This window comes from Calonectris borealis, chromosome 1 (assembly GCF_964195595.1).
Source record: "Calonectris borealis chromosome 1, bCalBor7.hap1.2, whole genome shotgun sequence".
Lineage (NCBI taxonomy): Eukaryota > Metazoa > Chordata > Aves > Procellariiformes > Procellariidae > Calonectris > Calonectris borealis.
The window spans coordinates 182,579,632-182,600,393 of NC_134312.1; the positions used below are offsets into that span (position 1 = coordinate 182,579,632).

The 20,762-nt window shown below is 36.4% G+C and overlaps 1 protein-coding gene across 1 annotated transcript in view; it reads left to right on the top strand.

Annotated features, from left to right (window-relative positions):
• DIAPH3 (diaphanous related formin 3) overlaps window positions 1-20,762 on the top strand; it is a 247,827-nt gene that overhangs the window by 178,702 nt on the left and 48,363 nt on the right. The window contains exons 26-27 of the mRNA XM_075139146.1: window positions 6,452-6,547; window positions 6,978-7,037. Coding sequence (XP_074995247.1) covers window positions 6,452-6,547; window positions 6,978-7,037 — 156 coding nt within the window. The remainder of the gene's footprint in view (window positions 1-6,451; window positions 6,548-6,977; window positions 7,038-20,762) is intronic.

Sequence of the window (20,762 nt, forward strand, 5' to 3'; positions counted from 1 at the left end):
AGAAGTCTAGAAGTTGTCATGTGTCAGCACTATGAATACTTCACAGAACCTGGCTGTCTGAGACTCTGAGACTGAAAAAGGCTGTGAAAAGATTAAATTTCACTTGATCAAAAACTGGGTACAGTATATCCAACCTCAATTATATCCTGAGCTGAAGAGGAAAAAAAGCAGCTTGTTATTCTAGTCAAACAAAAATAAAAAAGTATTCGTTCCGGTAATTACTGAATTGTAAGATCAGGACTTAATTCTTCAGACAAGAAAAGCAAATCCAATAGCTTCAGCACTCCATGTTTGGTTTTAAATTATATAAAAGCTTGAGTGCTGCCATGGAGTTACTTCGAAGATGATATAAAGATAATTAAAGTCCTTGCTAATTCAGATAACTTGATGAGTAGCCCTTGAGTTTTTGCACCCTTTTCCTTTTGTTACAGCTATGAAATATTAAGGTCTGTTATTAATGTATACATTTGTCCCAATTGTGCAGTTTTAATTTCAGATGAGGTTTAGTATTCAGAGGTTGGCTTTACGAGCTGATCCTTTCCATTACTTACAGTGTAACAAAAAGCTGTATGTAATTTCAATGCTGAAACTAGATCCCAGTGAAAAATGGCAGTCGAAGTCCCTGTAGATAAGTCTTTTAAGCGTACAGACTGAGTAGGCAACATCAACAGAAACCATGCTAAAGAATTCTTGGTTTGATTTTTCTTAAGCTCCTTAGTATTTCCTTCATTAAAAAGAAGCAGATTTTTTTTTGAGAGGAGTAGCTGAATAAAGCGTTGATTCCTTGAAAGAGGAAATAGACATATTATTATATGTTTTTCTCCTGGTAAAGTGAACTTCAGGAGTCCTAGTGATGAGTGTGAAGTTTTAGTTTATATCGGACAGATGCAGGGGAACTGTAAAAATGAAACATTTTTCATCCAAAGTAATCTTACTGCACCACTCTTATTTTAAAACCATATTGCTAACGATATTTGTGATTCTTTCATGTCAGTGGACTATTGCTCCTGGAATTATGATATATATCATTTGTTCCTTAATAAGTACATAAAATGCAGGAGTCATTACTGCAGTATCTGATGCTATCATCATAAGACATACTAAAGTTATACTGTAAAGCATATGATAGTGCACTAAAGGAGAAGGGTCTCTAATATTCTTAACATTTTTAAAGATGTAATTGTGAAATTAGGCACTTTATATCTGACGTGGCACCGAAATGTCAAGGGCAAAACTTACCAGCTATTTTGGCAAGTTTACTTCTGCTTTAGATGGTATTTAAAAGACAGTTGTATGAGTTTTAATTAGGTATGATATTAAAAAGTATTTAAATCTCCTATTCTGCAATTGAAAGAAAAAAGATCATTTAGATGACAAAAGGGTATATTTCTCAAAGGAATTATTGTGGGCTATGTAGCTATCTGCAAGCCAACTGGAATTACTAGTTCTAGGATGTCAAAAGATTGATACACTTGACTAATTAGGAAGCCAGTTGGGACTGGTGACAGCAGTCTGCAGCAGCTTGTGAAAGCCGATTTAAAGGTGCCATAGGAAGTGTTAATATTGAACAATATTTGCGACTCTTATACAATCACTGTAGCAATGTTGTATGCAGTTATCCCAGGACAATTTAAAAGATTTCTAAAATACTGCATGGTACACTTTCATTTCTTAAACTTTCCATCATATAAACTTGGACAATATTATAGATATAATGGGTATTAATAGCTAGCTGTGTAACTTCATAGAAAGTGTCACAGTCAACTGCTGGCATAGGCATCAAAAAACAGAATTTGGAGCCTAACTGAAGGTGTAGAAGTTTGAAAAAAAGGCTTTCTGCATGCTTTGGGTACACAGATTATTAAATATGAATGTTTTTATTGTTAACGTTTGTGGTTAACATTTTTCAATACATCCATGCATACAGGAAAACTACTAGAGAAGATTTTTAATTCAAGTTTCTATATACTCCATTTATTCTTCTGTTAACTGTTTTTCATGTCAATAGAAGCACTAATCTATAATCCAATTTGTGAATACAGTATATTTCAGATAACTATAAAAAATGGATAGTACCCATAAATATGTCACAGCTATGCTACAAAAAGTGTGGGTTTGCAATATTTCTATTCCATTTTTTTAAATCTTTTTTTATTTATTTGATGGGTCTTTTTATAGTATAGCAGATTATGCATCAGGATTTTTTTCTTTTGAAAACTGTTAAATTTTTGAAATAACTATGAAATCCATAGCAGTTTTGTATAGGCTTAAAAGGAAAAAGATGACATGCTGAAATAGGATTGAAATTTTTCTTCTGTTATTTCTACTTCCTAAAACAAAGCTTATGAACTCTTTTCCATAAACATTTATGGTATCATTTTGGGGACTGTGATATTATTCAATCTTTTTTGCATTACTATTACCCAAAATGCTTATAAACTTTCCTCCAACATTCATGTGCTTTAATGTAACTAATGACTTGGCCTCAAAATTTTTTCAAGCATCACTTTGGTTTGAAACTATTCACTGACTGTTTTCATTCCAAACATGAGTATTTTAGAGAATTGCGTGACATCAGATGGAGAAAGGAAAGTTTAAAAAACCAAACCAAACCAACAACAAAAAAAACCAAACAAAAAACTCCACCACCACAAAACAAAAAAAACCAGGAAGCTGAATACATAATCTGAGTAATTTTTTGTAAGGTACATTCCGAGCCGTATTAATACTTGTGATAGTCCATTAGTCATAAGAGAACAAACTTCAGCATAATAAAGCATGATATACCAAGCGCAAAGCAAGAGAAAAATCTGTATTTCAGTCTTCGTGTTTGTTCTATATCTGCCATGTATTGCACAGAAAATAAATGTACTTAAATGTTACGAAAATTTATAAAATGTTTGCTAATATTTTCCTTTATTTCTTTTTGTGTATAGCTATTTTGTGTAAGGTTGTTAACGTAAGTAGTCTGGTAATAAAAAGTATAAAGAAAAGAGAAGAACTAAGGGTTACTGTTCACTGGGTGAAAACCTGGCTGGGTGGCGGGGCCCAAAGAGTTGTGGTGAACGGAGTTAGAATCATAGAATCATAAAATCATTAAGGTTGGAAAAGACCTCTAAGATCATCATGTCCAACCGTCAACCCAACACCACCATGCCCACTACACCATGTCCCTAAGCACCTCATCTACACGTCTTTTAAATACTTCCAGGGTCAGTGACTCAACCACTTCCCTGGGCAGCCTGTTCCAAGGCCTCACCACTCTTTCAGTAAAGAAATTTCTCCTAATGTCCAATCTAAACCTCCCTTGGCACAACTTGAGGCCATTTCCTCTCGTCCTATCGCTAGTTACTTGGGAGAAGAGACCAACACCCACCTCGCTACAACCTCCTTTCAGGTAGTTGTAGAGCGCGATGAGGTCTCCCCTCAGCCTCCTCTTCTCCAGGCAAAACAGTCCCAGTTCCCTCAGCCGCTCCTCAGAAGACTTGTGCTCCAGGCCCTTCACCAGCTTCATTGCCCTTCTCTGGACACGCTCCAGCACCTCCGTGTCCTTCTTGTAGTGGGGGGCCCAAAACTGAACACAGTATTCGAGGTGTGGCCTCACCAGTGCCGAGTACAGGGGCACGATCACCTCCCTGCTCCTGCTGGCCACACTATTTCTGATACAGGCCAGGATGCCGTTGGCCTTCTTGGCCACCTGGGCACACTGCCGGCTCATGTTCAGTCGGCTGTCAACCAGCACCCCCAGGTCCTTTTCCTCTGGGCAGCTTTCCAGCCACTCTTCCCCAAGCCTGTAGCGTTGCATGGGGTTGTTGTGACCCAAGTGCAGGACCCGGCACTTGGCCTTGTTGAACCTCATACAGTTGGCCTCGGCCCATCGATCCAGCCTATCCAGGTCCCTCTGCAGAGCCTTCCTTCCCTCCAGCAGATCAACACTCCCGCCCAACTTGGTGTCGTCTGCACTATCATATGCTTTACTGTATAACTTTAGTATGTCTTATGATGATAGCATCAGATACTGCAGTAATGACTCCTGCATTTTCTGTACTTATTAAGGAACAAATGATATATATCATAATTCCAGGAGCAATAGTCCACTGACATAAAAGAAGGAGAGGAGGCTGAGGGGAGACTTTATCGCGCTCTACAACTACCTGAAGGGAGGTTGTAGTGAGGTGGATGTTGGTCTCTTCTCCCAAGTAACAAGCAATAGGACGAGAGAAAATGGCCTCAAGTTGCGCCAGGGGAGGTTTACATTGGATATCAGGAAACATTTCTTCACCAAAAGGGTTGTCAAGCCTCGGAACAAACTGCCTGGAGAAGTGGTTGAGTCACCATCCCTGGAGGTATTTTAAAAGACGTGTAAATGTGGCACTTAGGGACATGGTTTAGTGGTGGACTTGGCAGTGCTAGGTTAATGGTTGGACTCAATGATCTTAAGGGTCCTTTCCAACCTAAATGATTCTATGATTCTAAGGGTGTTTTCTTACAGTTTTGTTGTTTTAAGGACCAGCATCTTGGGAAAGCAGCAAGTCAAATACTACAGGGAAGGAAAAGGGTTTTCCTTAGAGGATATTTTTAGGAAATTACAAAAACTAAAACAAAATCACTTTCTAAACACAAATATACATGTAGAATTAGCAAAAATTAAAGAATGGGTAAAAATGCAAGCAAAAGGAACAGAAGTGCTAACTAAATGCAATATGTAATACAATTGCACAAAACCGGATTTTAAAAGAAAATATTTTGGTCCTTCTGCAAATAATAAAGTAGTTGCTGGTGTAACAGAGAAAATGACAAAAATGTTTATGAAAATCTAATTTGAATTTGAGTTAATGTTAGGGAACATCTGTTGTCAGCTTTACATATGTTTATATGTGTATTTCTATAGAATTTTTGATTATATAAATCCTTTTTATTTTATGAGATTACCCCTATGTGACTTCAAGTCATATTTGAAGGTCTTTTTTCTTTAATTTATAGACAGGAAAGCTTTAATTTTGAGATAATAAATGTTTTGGTTTGTTTTTTTTAAAACGATGATTTGCATATCTTGGTTCCCAAAATCTTGTGCCTCTTTTTGGTATGCTTTCCTCTTCTGCTTTTGAATGATATCCAGACTTAAAGTTCTCAGAAGGTAAATTAGATTCAACTCTTGACTTAGTGGTAGAATAATGAAAGGAAAAATGTTGTTTCTAGAATGTCATATTCATGATTCGGCCCATGCTGATTTGACAGTACTTTGCCAGACCTTCCTCTCTGCAACTTCGAGCTTTTATTGTCTGAATTATTTTTGTTGCCCTTGAAACCACTTACCTTAGAATGATGCTAGAATTCTTTAAAGCTTATTGAAAGGTGGAATTTCTTTAAAGGAGGGAAACAAATAGAAATAGTATTGGAAAGCAACATTTCCCATAATAATTTTTCCCCATATTCAGGTGTAGAAGGTTGCCTTGCTTCCTTACTTGTAGTCCAGCACTTTCAGAATTCCTTAAATTAGCGCATCTTGTTCTACCCACCAACTAGTTTAGATCCTGATTTGAATATTCACTGTTAGCAGTAACTGCAGAATTGCATGATGTGTCTGACTGTATCCAAGGTGTGTGTTGACCTAGGGAGTTTTGCCCAGTGAGGCATAATGAGATTTCTGTCATGTAATTCTTTATTCCTCTGTGGTAATTTTTTGTCGTATAGTAAATCCCTGGAGTTGTGTTCTTTGTCCTCCCAGGCATAGACACAAGGGGTTAACAAGGTTCAAAAAACTAACATTTTCTGATGTGTTTATTTAAGGAAATAAAAGTAGGGCATTTAATGCTTGCATTTAATTATAATCTCACAGTAACATTCATAATTCTTTCGGAGGATATTATACATACATGTGTAATATGATAGGCAGAATTTTCGTGAACTACATCAATTATTTAATATTGGCCAGAGGTTATTAAATACGAAGGGAAAATGGCTTTTGATTAAAGCTACCTATGGATATCACTCTGTGTCCTATCCAGTCCAATATTGTTCACTCAGCTTCCTGCTGAGAAACATTTTCAACTTTTTATACCAATAACTGAAATGATCTCTTATCTAATAGAGCAAATTATTTAAGGGACAGCTCTTGAAAGCTGACATGAAACTGATTATTTGCAGTTGCAGAAGGGTACTGAAATGAAAATATGAGTGAAATGACATTTCACTTAAAACTATGCTTGCCTCTCAGTATAGAGAAAGAGGAATGTGAAATAAATGGAATAAAATTTGGCCTAGTTCAATCTATAGAAGACCAAATCTGTTGCAAGAGAGCAATTTGTGAATGTTAAAGCCCTGGTCTAAGTTTGAAATAAATAATTTTAATAATACCATTAATATATCTTATTGTTGTTTTTTATTGTTATTATTATTTATGTTTTGATATTGCTATGGTAACGTAGAGGGTTCCTTCTCTCCTTTACAGAAGGTGAGGAGACTGGAGTGATGGATAGCCTGTTGGAGGCCTTGCAATCAGGTGCAGCTTTTCGAGACCGAAGGAAAAGGACACCAAGGTCTAAAGGTGAATATTCTATTTTATATTTTATTTTCCAGAGAAAGTTAAAAGCATTATGGGTCCAGTGCTCTAGAACTTAAATGCTATCAGGTTTAATTCTTTCTTGCAATGACAACTTTCAGGGATGTCCAGGCTGTTTTGCTGATGTCAGTAGCACTTTGGAGATGAATTTACTGAACTTAGGCTAGCCTGATTATTATGACAAGACTCTTCGATACAGCCACATGTACTTTAACTTTTTAGGGTTTATAGTTGAATGGGGGAAGGAAAAGTCATCTTGCCCCGTAAGTGAATCAAATTATTGCACTGGTATATAACTGTCACTTTAATCCTAGAAATACCTAACTTCTAAATAACTCTACATAGTAATGTTGTTACAATACTCCAGTAACTTTCAAAGATGTGTTTTATTTCCATTGTTTCCTTGCTTTTCCAGACATACCACAAAATCTCAGTCCAACCACACAGAGGCCTGTGCTGAAAGCTTGTAACCATGGTAATCAACCATATTCATGAATTGCATGCTCTTCTTAGCTTATGTAGTTGATCTGTGCTTTCAAGAGACTGCTGTGATTTTTGCAGTTTTCTACATTAGTGAAATACTGAAACCATATTGGAACCTGCTTTTTAAGAATCACCTGAATATTACATCCTGAAACTATACTTACTGGTTACTTTGCAAAGCTCTTCTATCTTTTGTGGGTTTTTTATTTATTTAAAATTTGGTTATGTTTTTAAATGTAGTACTTTTATAATCCTTAAGAACAATTATGCAAGGATTTTTTAATGGATTATGGAACTATAATAGAAAGCAGAGATCGCAGAACATTTTAAATGTATATAACTGTATATGATACCAAATCGGAGAACTTTTTTACATTCATTCCGTTTTTCTTTGTCTTGTTTTTTTTGATACTATAGCTGGAATCGCTTAAGCTATCATTTACCAGTATAATTCAAAAGGGATGTTGTATCAGCAAAGTAATAGTAAATTAATCATTTACTTCATGGCAAAATATTTCTCTAAATTTTGAGCATGAATCTTATTCATATGTTTATTCATAAACTCCTGACCTATCTCACTGAAATCAGTAGGACTTGGTCATACGTGAAAAGTTACAATGAGGGTGTGTGTGCTTTTTGGCTTTGTTTGTTAGACAATCTACAGGATATTATTATATTAGCTGTGTTTTAATTAAGTTTGAGGAGTCCAGAGTGACTGTTTTCAGTGGCTCATGACTAGTGGTTTCAGGAAAAGGTTTATATATGTAGTACCTCTGTTAAAGAAAAATTTTCATTGAAACTTAAAGAAAGAAGTATCTCCTTTCTTAGTTTTGTAAGCAGAATTCATTATCCTTTGATATTTAAATGCACTGCAGAGTTTATAAAGCAGATGCCATCAAATTGACGATATTAATTATACCTCATGTTTAAGTGTTTATTTCTTAAGTGTTTATAGCAAAAAAAAAGAATGTACAGAATTTGGCATTATTAAACACAAAATTAAAGAAAATAGAGCTGGAAGGACAGTTGAAAGATAATGAATTCACTTAGACGAATTGGCTCAAAGAAGAATCAAGTATATTTGACAGGTGCTTGTCTAGCACATAACATATTGATATTTGGATAATGACTACAGAGCACATCTGAATTTATCCTAGAAGTGTTTCTGCTTGTAAGAAAGATTATGTTGAATGTTGCTTCTTTTCAACCCGTTCTATCTAGCTAGCTAGTTGTCTGTGGACAGGAGGTGTAGTTTCCAGTTTTCAAACTAACTGCATTTGGACAAACGTTAGGGCCATGTTTTATGTTTCAGGTTAAAAACAAAACACCAAAAACAAACCAAAAAAAAACCCAAGATTTTAATTCTGCAAAATCTTAGTCTAACCTGGGGACTGATCTGTACATCAGATGGATATAATTTGGTACTGAAGTTTGAAGTTCAGACATTCGGTTTGGAGAGAAGAGTAAAAGTAAACTCTAAGATTTTTTGTTGTTTTTATCAAAGTCAGTTTTTCATAGAGCATTTTGAGACAGTCTGATTCTAAGACATTTTAAAATGAATTCTGCTTTTCTTTCACCTGTCTTGTTAGCTCAGGAACAGGATAACACAACTCTAAGCTTGCTTTTAAGGAATTAATTAGTGTGTTTTTGATTTGTTGACACTTGTCACAATATCTACATGTTACATCTTCCTATCTTGAGCCAATCAGAGCACTAAACTTGGTGTAGATTATGGTGAGTTTACTTATCAAAGCCTTTTTGGCTTTTCGATAGAAATATATGGTCATTGGTTGTTCCAAGTTCATCTTTGAGGTGAACTTTTTTTTTTCTTTGCTATTCAAACTTACTGTGTAGGTAAGTTGGGAACTTGCTTTTAATAATTTATTTTGTTATTGGGAAATCAGAAATTATGCAGGTTGCATACTATCTAGAATGAATACTAGACCCTGAGTATCAAAGTTTATTTTTAGATAATAACCACCTCACTGAAGTTAATGATGTGTCCAGTCAAAGCAAGAATGATGATAAAGTTTCTTTAATTTTCTGTTTCTGAGTTCAACAATGTATAATGTCAGGGTTTTTTTGGTATTATCCTCTATATAATTTTTTCTTGCACTTTATATCTGATGTAGATACATATGCAATAACCTATTCTTTCTAGGTATATGTGTATAATAAGTAGTGAATATGGTATATAATGGTTTATTACATATACACTGTATAAGCAAGGAGTCTGTGATTTCATCCCAAATCAGAAGAATTGGGATATGTCATTAGACAGAAGTATTGGCTTGGTCTTTCATTGATTTGCTGGTTTTCCCAACCTAAAATTTCAAATGGATGCTAAATTTTGTATCATGGCAAAAAAGCCACTGGCTTACTCTATTGATCTCCACATATTTTAAGCTTAGAGTCCTCAAGCAGCAATTCAAGCACTTTCCTTCTTGGCTTCTGTACTGGTTTTGGCTGTTTGGGTTAACTGGTAACTGGTTTGGTTACTGCTTCTTCTGACGAGACTAACAGATTCACATATAGAAGATATACTTTACTGATACACACTGCAGATTCATACTTAGGATGAACTTCTTTGACTCATCACACGGTCAAAAAGAATTACAAGCCATGACTTGAAATGTCTGTCCTCTGAATCATTCAGAGTGTAGCAATCTCTGTTGGGCAGATGCCATCAAGTTTTAGCTAATCTCTTCTGTTTCAAAACAAAACAAAAACAAACAAATGAATAAATTCTGGTTTAGTCTTTATGATTAAAGATATTTCTCTAATAAAAGTGGAATAGAAATCAGACCCCAGCATAGATGGGAACTAGAAAGTAGTGGCTCGATGTCTCACAGGCAATGGCAAAGGAGAGAAATACAGCCAGAATGCACACTTTCCTGTAATATAGGAAGTAATATAAATGGAAGCAGGAAAAAAATCTCTTTCACCATTGTCGTTGTCATCCTCAGTATGATACTGCTCAAGGTACCAAACTATCACTTGCTCGTGAGGCCGAGCCAAGCCCTATAAAACAAAGTAATACAGAGGAGCAAGCCAACGCTACTTAGCTCTAGAACTGAGAACTGAAATTTTTTCCTTTAACTAAACGGACTGCTTAAGAAAAAAAAGGAGGAATAGTAAATTTAATGGAATGCTAGCCATTGGTTGGCCTTTTTTCTCTTCATGATCTGTTGAGCTCCCCAGAAAGCTCTGGTAGTGTTCAGCTGATATTTCTGATTAAAAAGGAGTACTGGTTCTCATGCTGCATCTCAGAGTAGCCTCTTGGGTGTGTTATTTTATTTTCAGTCCTACTGCACTCTTATTGAACAGATTGCCTCTTTCTAACATGTTATGTGGTTTTTGTCAAGTTTAAATCTACCTTACTTCTGTGATCAGAATTACCAATCGTGTTTTTCCTGCTTGTGACAAGGCCCATCAAGTCAGATAATTTCTTGCTGAGGAAAAGCCCTGCTGCATAACTAATAGAAATAATATACAGTTGGAATTGCTAGATCTTGGAAATGTTCTAACACCTTAAGAATACAAATAATTTTCACTTGATTTTTGTTGACATAGATATGATTGGTATATTTATTTCCTTTGTTTCCATTCATGGTGCTTTGTATTTTTAAATTAATAACTGGATTACATATATGTTCAAAACTACCTCTTAATGTTATGGCTCTTTAACTGCAAAGAGCCATAAACTGTAGTAAATATTGTGGTATATGCTTTTGCTGCAATTCCCATTTGGAGCACTGTATGACACAAGTAGAGTATTAGTATAATTTTAGTGTTGTACTTCCATAAGGTTTTGATTCAGTAGCATCTAACAGGGGAGCTTTTTTATTTTATTTAGGGAGCAGAAGAAAGCACTTAATTTTCAATGATCAGGATTTTGCACATTAGAAGATTATTTCAAGTAGCTAATAGCTATGGCTGATCTGAGTTTATCAGTTATTTACAACAACAGTCAAGGCATATTTGCAGCTTGTACATTTATTTCAAGCTAGTTAAGTTCAAATACACATAGCAGCATATCCAAGGCAGCACAGAGCCTACTGCAGCACAGAAAGCTGCATTATTCACTAAGTTTTCGGTCAGGCTTTGCAGCCTGCATCAAGTTCTCTGCTGCTATGGCTACGCATTTATTTGCAGTAACATTAGCCAAGGTAACGTTATCTGAAATGCATGAATACAAATTCAAGATGCAGCTTTGATTGCATGTATATATACCTCAAATGCAGCAGAAAGTGTTTTTCTTTACAAGTAGCTTGTATTCAAAATGCTGTGAGTAAAGAAAAGCTTTAAAAAATGGAAGTAAAAAAATACAGATTGCTTTTTGCGACTGCAAAGGTTGAAAGAAATCTTTCTGTTGCAATCAGTAATTGGGTTGTGGACTATACTTCCAAAGGCAACAATAAGGCCTTGTTTCTATATTTAAATCAAACTTCCATGGTAAGAGATAGTCGTAATTACTATAGCTGTTTGTTCAGCAAATCTATAAACAATAGAATAATTTTCATGTCACATTTAGTCTGAAGCATTTTAAACACCTCTGGTAAATAAAATCTTTGTCAAGCAATGTCATTCTGGTTCCAATTAAGCAGAAGAAACCCCTTTTTTTTTCATGTTCATTGGGTTTTTTCCATCTTTTACTCGTAATAGAACTGTCATCTGAGGTTCATATTACTGTCTCTGCTACCTTATTTTTGACAATCATAGCTGACAATGAGCTCAGGCTCATCTTAATTCTTGAAACCGACAGTGCAACCACTTAGAGGTCACTATTTTATTTCATCATTGCTGTATATGACAGCAAACTATGATTGACATTTCAACCTAATTTTTCCTTATTTTTTTCTTAAATCTGTGTATGTTGCTGTCTTTTCCACAACAGTCTGTAGTGAACACTAGAAGTACTTAACATTGGAGAAAACAATGAAACCTCTGAAGATAACTTTTTACCCAGTACATGTTAGTAGTAAAGATGCATTTTTGACACTACCAGTTCTTCATGGTAGATACTGTTTAGAAGGCACTATGCACATTCTTCTTTCTGTATGTGATTTAAAAACATCAGTGTTTGTACCTCTGGTGGAGAAATTTTTTGTAAGGCTTTGTGAAGTTTTACTCGTGTCGTGGTTTAACCTGGCAGGCAGCCAAATACCACGCAGCCGCTCACTCACTCCCTGCACCCCCCCAGCGGGATGGGGAGAGAATCGGAAGGGTAAGAGTGAGAAAAACTCGTGGGTTGAGATAAAGACAGTTTAATAGAACAGAAAAAGGGAAAATAATAATGATAATGATAAAATACACAAAATGAGCGATGCACAATGCAATTGCTCACCACCCGCGCTGACCGATAACCAAGTAGCGATCGGTACTTCCTGGATCACGCCTACCGTTCATATACTGAGCATGATGTCACATGGTATGGAATACCCCATTAGCCAGCTGGGCTGGCTGTCCTGATTATGTTCCCTCCCATCTTGTGTACCTAGCTCAGTCAGTAGGCACGGGAGCTGTCCTTGGACTAGGAGGGCACTTAGCAACAACTGAAAACATCAGTGTGTTATCAACATTCTCCTCATACTAAATCCAAAACACAGCACTAGGAAGAAATTTAACCCTATCCCAGCCAAAACCAGGACAACTCAATAGACAAGTTTCCTTGGCAGAAGATTTGGAATATCTGTAGGCACTGTTATGAAAGTAAAACATTTAATAGGATTTCTATTAAAAAAAACAAAATGTAGTTCTCAGTTGTTCCAATTTTAAGACCAAAGCTTCACTTCAATATTGACTTAATAGGTCAAGTAAAATTGCCGCTTATTCTAACAGAAATTATTCCCCTGAAACCATCTGAACTGTTTATAATAAAGAGTTTTTTCCTAGAGCAGACAGCAGAGTTCAAAGAAACTGTGACCACAAAAGTCAATTTTGCATGTGTGGAAAAAAATATCCAGATAAGGAAAGTGAATTTACTCATTTTTATTTGTTTGTTTAGAACTATTTCTGCATTGCCATAGTTATATGCACACACAGTCTCTCACAGAGATGACCCTGAAGAATTTACATTCCAATATATCTAGGAATAAGATTAATTTTGATGCAAAGTTTTTAGGATCTTTTTCTAGTGATCTCCCTCTTGTAATTTAATGTTGGAGTGGAGAAAGTATTCAGGTCAGAAGTGATGACACCCAACGAGAAGAGTTTTGGATGAAAAATGACAAATTTTCTTCCCCCCCCCCCCCCCCCCGAGCCTTTCCAACAAAGCTAATAAAATCAAACTTTGTAATAAATACTGACATAAAGAGAGGTATAAAACATTCGTTTATTTAATTATTTATTTATTTTTAAATACCAAATGCTGCAAAATGGATGCAAGCTCAGTTAAGAATGGAAAAGGAGACTTCAAATTAGTAGTAAATGCATATCAGTACAGTGAAAATACTGGTATAGACAGAAAAAAAAAATTGTTAACCTGCCCTTGGTATAAGCCAAACACACACTGTCAATCTTAGCACTTATCCATATTCAGAAAAGGAGAGGAGGTATTGTAATCCTACAAAAAATTGCTGTGCCTATTTTATTATTCCTCTTATGAAGTCTTGTGAGATTTCCCTTATCAGCTCCCATGAGTAAGGTGACGCGTGTATCCTTCATTCTGTGTCTTATCATAAAGAATTATATGTGAACATAATATAGACAAGAAAGACAACCAAAGCTTTTTAAGAGTAAAAATTTTAGGTGCCACCATGAGACAAGGTGGACCTTATAATGGGGCTTATTCTCCAGAGGTTTGACAACTTCATTCCTAAAATGAGACCCTTTGAAGATGTCAAATTAGGCACTCAGAAGAGCTAATTGCTTTTGTAAATATCTTGCCAGCGTTCATTGGTACTAGTTGAATAAGATCGCTTCTCTCAAGGCAGGCAAGGACATTTTCTGCAAGAGAAGAACTGTAGCAAAGAGGTGACATTTGAAAGCAGTGACACTGTATATTCCATAATTGCACATACAGTAAATGTCAGCTTCATAATCGTCTAGCTAGGTAACCAGATTTCCAAAAGCTATGGCAGGCAAGTTATATATTCAAAGCAGTCTTCTGCATATGCATCAGTGGACAATCTTAAATCTGTGAAGGGAGCTGTAAATTACCAACAATTTACCCATATTTGTCTTTTCATTGTGTAGTCACGCAGAACTTCCCATTCGAAGACAATTACTGAGTTGATCTGTATAGCAAAGAGGTTCTGTCACTTCTCAGAGTACTTTTCAAGGCTCTTCCATATTTGTTAAACAAGATTTTAGGTATAAATTTACCAGATTCTTTCACTTCTGTTTTCTGAATGTTAAGAACAAGTAGCATTTAAACTCCTGCCTCTTTCTTCAAAGGCTTTAAGAACTTAGATCCAAATAGAATAAATGATGTATCTATTGACTGAACAACAGCCATACTGCTCTTTATATTGTTTTATACATTTTTTTTTCCTTAAAAGGGTTATCTTTCTTTACCAAAAAAAAAAAAGAAAAAAGTGAAATATTGGTTAGGGAAATTTCATCAGCTAGACATTATAAATGAGTTTTCTCTGGTTAAAAGACTCCACTGGGGACAAAATCTGAGATGGAAATAAACAGTGTATCAGTCCTGACCTGAGTCTGTTCTGTGACTCAAGTGATGTCTGGTTAATGCAACATTGTTTAGACAGTAATTCAAAAGATGTAGAGAAAGCACAAAACATTACTCATTAAATCCTTTAAGCACACTTCTTAATTCATCTTTCTTCGCCATGTAAGTGAATGTGTTCCCTTAATGTTCTGGGGTTTTTTTTTCCTCCTTTGGGAGACTTTAATTTCATTTTTTTCCTAAGTGGTTGTTGCAACAGAGCAAAAATGTACAATGTAAAAGAAATACTGGAATTATGTTTCAGCTTGATTTTTTTCATTGTAAGCCAATGCTCTGCAAAGGTACAAATAAAGGACATTAAATAGATGCAGGGAGAACAAGGGTATCCTGCAGCTTCTTCGCCTTGTTGGGGTAGGAACACTTGGAAGATTTACTTGCAAGTTTTGGAATACTCTAAAGGGAAATGGCATTTAAGCTGAACCAGAACTGGTGGTTGTGTCTGTAAGTTGCTTGATAAATGTAGTATCATCTTTGTTTCATTCCAAGAATAGATGAGTCTTGTGTATTTCCATCACAAATGCCTAAGGCAAAATCTACATCAATCACCCAGCAAAATAATCAGAAGCCTCAAGAGGGTTTTTCTTGGTGGCTCAAACTTAGAGATCATGAGTGGTAAAGGAAGGAAACATAGGGGGCAAATGCAGCTTTCGCATGAATGGCAGAAGAAAAGATGATAGCCAGACTTACACTGAATGATCTGGAGTAGTGTGAGGTAGTTGGACTGTAACTCTTCTTTTCTTATGTTGATGTAGCTTACAAATCCAAGATGAGAAGCTATAGTTTAAGTAATTTCAGGAAAGAATATTTGGATTGTGGAGGATATTGGGCTAATCAAGAATCTATTCACTTTCAGCATACACTGTAAAGTAGTTTGACCCTTGTTCTTGGCATGGTAATGTTTTTTTAAAAAAAACTTTTTAAAGCAAGATCATTTTAACCAAACAGAAAAATTACTTCAAGTCCATGCAATTCCCTAGCAGATTTTACTTCCTCAAGGTTTGTAAAAAACAGGAGTGCTAATATATACTCTTCCTTTCTTTGAAAGACTATAACAACACCTTGTTATAGCATGGTCTTTCTGTTACAATATTTTGTCATGATACCTTAAAAAGAAGACTTTTTTGTAATGGTGAGGGGTTTTTTATTTTATTGGGGAAAGAGTTTTCTCATGCTTTATTGTCTCATGATATTTCTCTAACTCCATGTAGAGGAATCAAAGAAAAACTATTATCTGACCCTACAAGTTTGACCATATTTTTTCAAAATCTAAAAACTGAGGTTTAGAAAACTAAGAGTGAATTTATTCTACATTGTATTCAAACTTGCAGTCCTAGATTTTCTCTCTCCTCGTGCCATAGCAAAACGATAAAATAAGAAATTGAAAAGATAACATCAAGAATACTTAGTGTCATAAACAGGGAAATGGAATGAAATCTCAGCAGATTTTCAGCGTGGGCAAATAATTATTCCAGAGTTTTATCTTTTTATCTGTTTTCATAGGCTTTTAGCCTGTTTCTTTGTATTTGAAAAGCTATGAGTATACATGGTACATTACAGTACAGTGCACATGCAGATACTTGAGTTAGCTCTGGACAGACTACTTTGTCTACTTGAAGCAGGATATCTTTTAGGTCAGGAACAAATTTGGGTATCACAATCCAGTTTGGGGGTTTCAAAACAAATTTTGGTATCTGTGTACAGCACCTAATAGAGCTATGCAGTTTCAGGAGCTATGTCCAGGAATTTTAACAAGCCTTGAACCACAGAAAAGTAGGATGCACTGCCATAATGAACAATCTTTTCATAGGTTTCTTTTCTATTTCTAAAATCTGAATTAACTGATTTAATAGGTTATATATTTTTATATCTAGACCCACTTTGTCACTTGGGTACTTCCCTGCCATTTGGGAACCTATACTGGCTAGAAAGCATTTTCTGATAATCACTTTTCATAAACAGAAAGAGGGAAACCATTTTAAATAATCTGAAAACAGGATGTGCCTCCTGTTTTGCTCGATTTACTGACAGTTTGTTTTATTTAAGATATGAGATGAATTTCTACTTCACCAAAAAATAAGTTATAATAGTGGGAAATGGAGAAGATTGTATTAATATTATAGATATTTGTCGCATGGAATGGAATGAAATCACCACTGTTTTGGTATAAACATCTTGGATCAAAGAGCTTAATAGAACCACAGGTAAACTATTTGCTGGCAAATGCCTGCCTTAATGTGACACAAGTTGATAGGCTGGTATTTTCATGGTTAGAGCTTCCAGGTCATGGTATTTTACTTCAGTCACTGGATTTTTGTGGCAGGAATCATCATCAGCCTTCTCCATTCAATATGAATATTTGAATCACTAGACTTGGTAACATCTGTAACTTATATGAAACTCCGCGAGCAGAGGGACTGATGAACAGAAGGGAACTTTCCAGGGATGTGGAAAACATGGTTTAAATCCTCTCCCTGAGGGAATAATGGAATCTGAATGAACCAGGGTTAAACGCAGCTGAGTGAGAGTTTTCATTACCCAGGTTGACTTTGGCACCTAAAGTTGACTGGTCTTTTAGTCTGGTAACTGAATTTCTTAACAGCAGAAGAAATTAGTATCAGAATTGTGTACCTTAACTGAGAGGCAGTGGTTTGAGGTACTACAGTTGTGTTAGCCAGAGAAATAAGTCTTCAAGATGGAGACTGATGGGCTACATTGATCCTCCAATTGTTTTCTCTAGCCTCTGAAGAAGGGATCAGAATATATACTCTATTAATACAGAAAGGCTTCTATTGCTTTAATAGTGTTGTATAAGTTTGGGGTTTTGTTTGTTTTTTACTGTAGTCATAATTATATTTGATGATTTTTTTTTTTTATGTTTGCTTAGTTTCAAAAGTAGAGATTCCTCCTCAAATGCTTTACTTCAATTCCTTGACAAAATTGCTTTCTCTTCCCATAAGAACTGTCTCTTGAGAAATTTATCTGAAGACCTATTCTTATTTCAGTTGGTGCACTTTATTGCTGTCATTACCAGAGAAGGGAGACTTAATATACTTTTTCCTCTTACGTTCTAAAATATAAATATTTTCGTTGATCCATCTTTTCCATGAGAAAGTAAACTTTATGATGTCTAATCTTTCACTCCACCATCATTATCTCAAGAACTGGGTGAGTCAATCTAAAGATTCCAAACCTGCTGATAACCCATATGAACACGATGCCAAATTAGGCAATTAGGCTGATGGAGGAGCTTGTGGAGGACTCTGTTAAATTTTGGTCAGTGTTTAAAAAATGAGATGAGATGAAATGAGACCTACATCAAAAGAAATGCTGGAAGCTGGTAGAGTGCCCTATCCTTTCCTCTGGTCCTAAACCATTCTGTGAGGGAGGGGGTTTGTTGTCTTTGGGTTTGGGGTTGTTTGGGTTTTTCCCAGTTTACATTGTTTGGTTCTTAAGCTGCGATCTACAGGGTCTGCTTTACGGATGTGCCAAACATTTACGACTGCAGTGAAAACAGTAGGATCAAAGCACTAAACACGTAAAGTGCTTTATAATGTTAATTACTCTGGGATATCACGTATTAAGCATTTTTAACTGATCTCCCAAAATTAATGTATGTATTTAATCTCTTGAAGAGATAAAATACCTCATAAATATAGATACATGATTTAGGGAGCTTAGGCTCCTTATACTGGCTAGAGAGAGGGACGTACCCATCTTACACAAGTGTTAGCTTATATAAATTGTTAATAGTCAATGCATTCAGGTCTCTAATTTAAAGTGCTTGAGGCTGAGAGACCTGAAGAGGTTTCTCCGCGTTTTAATTCTCTATCTATAATAAATTTAATAAAACATGGCACAGCACACTCAATACTGAAGATAAAACAATAGCTTGAATAGCTGCTCTTTAGGTTAGTATATTCTGTCCTAGGCAATGAATGATACAAGTTCTTGTGGGGAGTGGGGGAGGGGAAGTAATTCTCTTACAGTGCATATATATAAATATTTGCATTACATTTGGCTAGCCAACTTTCTCGTGCTTCCAAATTCTAGTACTTTGATAATCAGCTCTTTTGCTTTACTGTAGAGTATGGTTGTGTAATTTATATTATACTGCTAGCTGCAATGATAATATTTTTGAGTGTACTAATGTTTCATTAGACTAGCTGGATTAAAAGTAAATTAATCAGTACTGTGGCTTTAAGTTATGTATCCTTCGTGGTATGCAAGATAAGTTCATAATTTCAGCATAAAGATTAAATCAGGATTGAGGCGTGAGTAGTTGCAAACTCTGTTCTGGCTATTCAGCACAGAATAAAAAGTACTTTGCTATCAGGTAGTCCCTAGTTTTATAATTGTACTGTAGATGGTAGTCTTCCCCTTTCCCTAAGAAATATAAAATCGTTTTAATTCTGTGTGATCCATCATCAGGCAACTACTCAAAAAAGTAACGTTCTTAAATGCTCTCAAATGTCCAGTAGCAAAAATAAATGAAGGGCAGAGTGCATTAAGGGATTTCCAGTTGTGTCTCACAGGGCAGAGAAAACCGCTGTGAGAGAGCTCTTGGGATAGCTCCTACTCTTGCTGCCTTTAGCAATAGCTTCCTGACTAATCAGTCTCCAAGCTTACCCCAGTGCTTTAAGTCTGTTCTTTCTCTGTTGCCAGCCACTGACTGAAAACAGGACACAGCCAATTACTCTCTGCTGAGTTTACCCAGTCTCTGTTTATCCACCTAGCAGCAAATGCTCTGAGATCATTTTATTGAAAACTTGCTATGTAGTGAGATCTGCTATTATAAAATCATAGAATCATAGAATAGAATCATAGAATAGTTTGGGTTGGAAGGGACCTTTAAAGGTCATCTAGTCCAACCCCCTGCCATGGGCAGGGACATCTTCAACTAGATCAGGTTGCTCAGAGCCCCGTCCAACTTGACCTTGAATGTTTCCAGGGATGGGGCATCTATCACCTCCCTGGGCAACCTGTGCCAGTGTTTCACCACCCTCATCGTAAAAAATTTCTTCCTTATACCTAGTCTAAATCTCCCCTCTTTTAGTTTAAAACCATCATCCCTTGTCCTGTCGCAACAGGCCCTGCAAAAAAGTTTGTGCCCATCTTTCTTATAAGCCCCCTTTAAGTACTGATAGGCTGCAGTAAGGTCTCCCTGAAACCTTCTCTTCTCCAGGCTGAATAACCCCAACTCTCTCAGCCTTTCTTCATAGGAAAGGTGTTGCAGCCCACTGTGGCCCTTCACTAGACCCTCTCCAACAGGTCCACGGCTTTCTTGTGCTGGGGGCACCAGAGCTGGACACAGTACTCCAGGTGGGGTCTCACCAGAGCAGAGGAGAGGGGCAGAATCACCTCCCTCGACCTGCTGGCCACGCTTCTTTTGATGCAGCCCAGGATACGGTTGGCTTTCTGGGCTGCACGCGCACATTGTCGGGTCATGTCCAGCTTTTCATCCCCCAGTACCCCCAAGTCCTTCTCGGCAGGGCTGCTCTCAATCCCTTCATCCCCCAGCCTGTATTGATACTGGGGGTTGCCCCGACCCAGGTGCAGGACCTTGCACTTGGCCTTGTTGAACCCCTTCACACAGGCCCAGTTCTTGAGCTTGTCCAGGTCCCTCTGGATGGCATCCCGTCCCTCAGGTGTGTCGACTGCACCACTCGGCTTGGTGTCATCTGCAAACTTGCTGAAGGTGCACTCGATCCCACTGTCTATGTCATTGATGAAGACATTAAACAGTACTGGTCCCAATACCCCAATAAAATGTTGGGTGTGTTTCAGTGGGGTCAAAAATATATGAATCTCACGGTCTAAGATTGGATATTATATTGTTTGGAATAGTTGCTTCCTATGGGACAGAAAACAAAACATGCTGAAGTGGAATTATTTTCTTTCTTTTCCACTTTCCAATGACAGTCAAGTAAAAAAAGGTTTGTCTTCATTATTAAAAGTTAAAAGATAAACTGTTAATGACTGTGTCTTTAATTGAGGATATTACTAGCTATATCCTAATTTCTTAGTTTG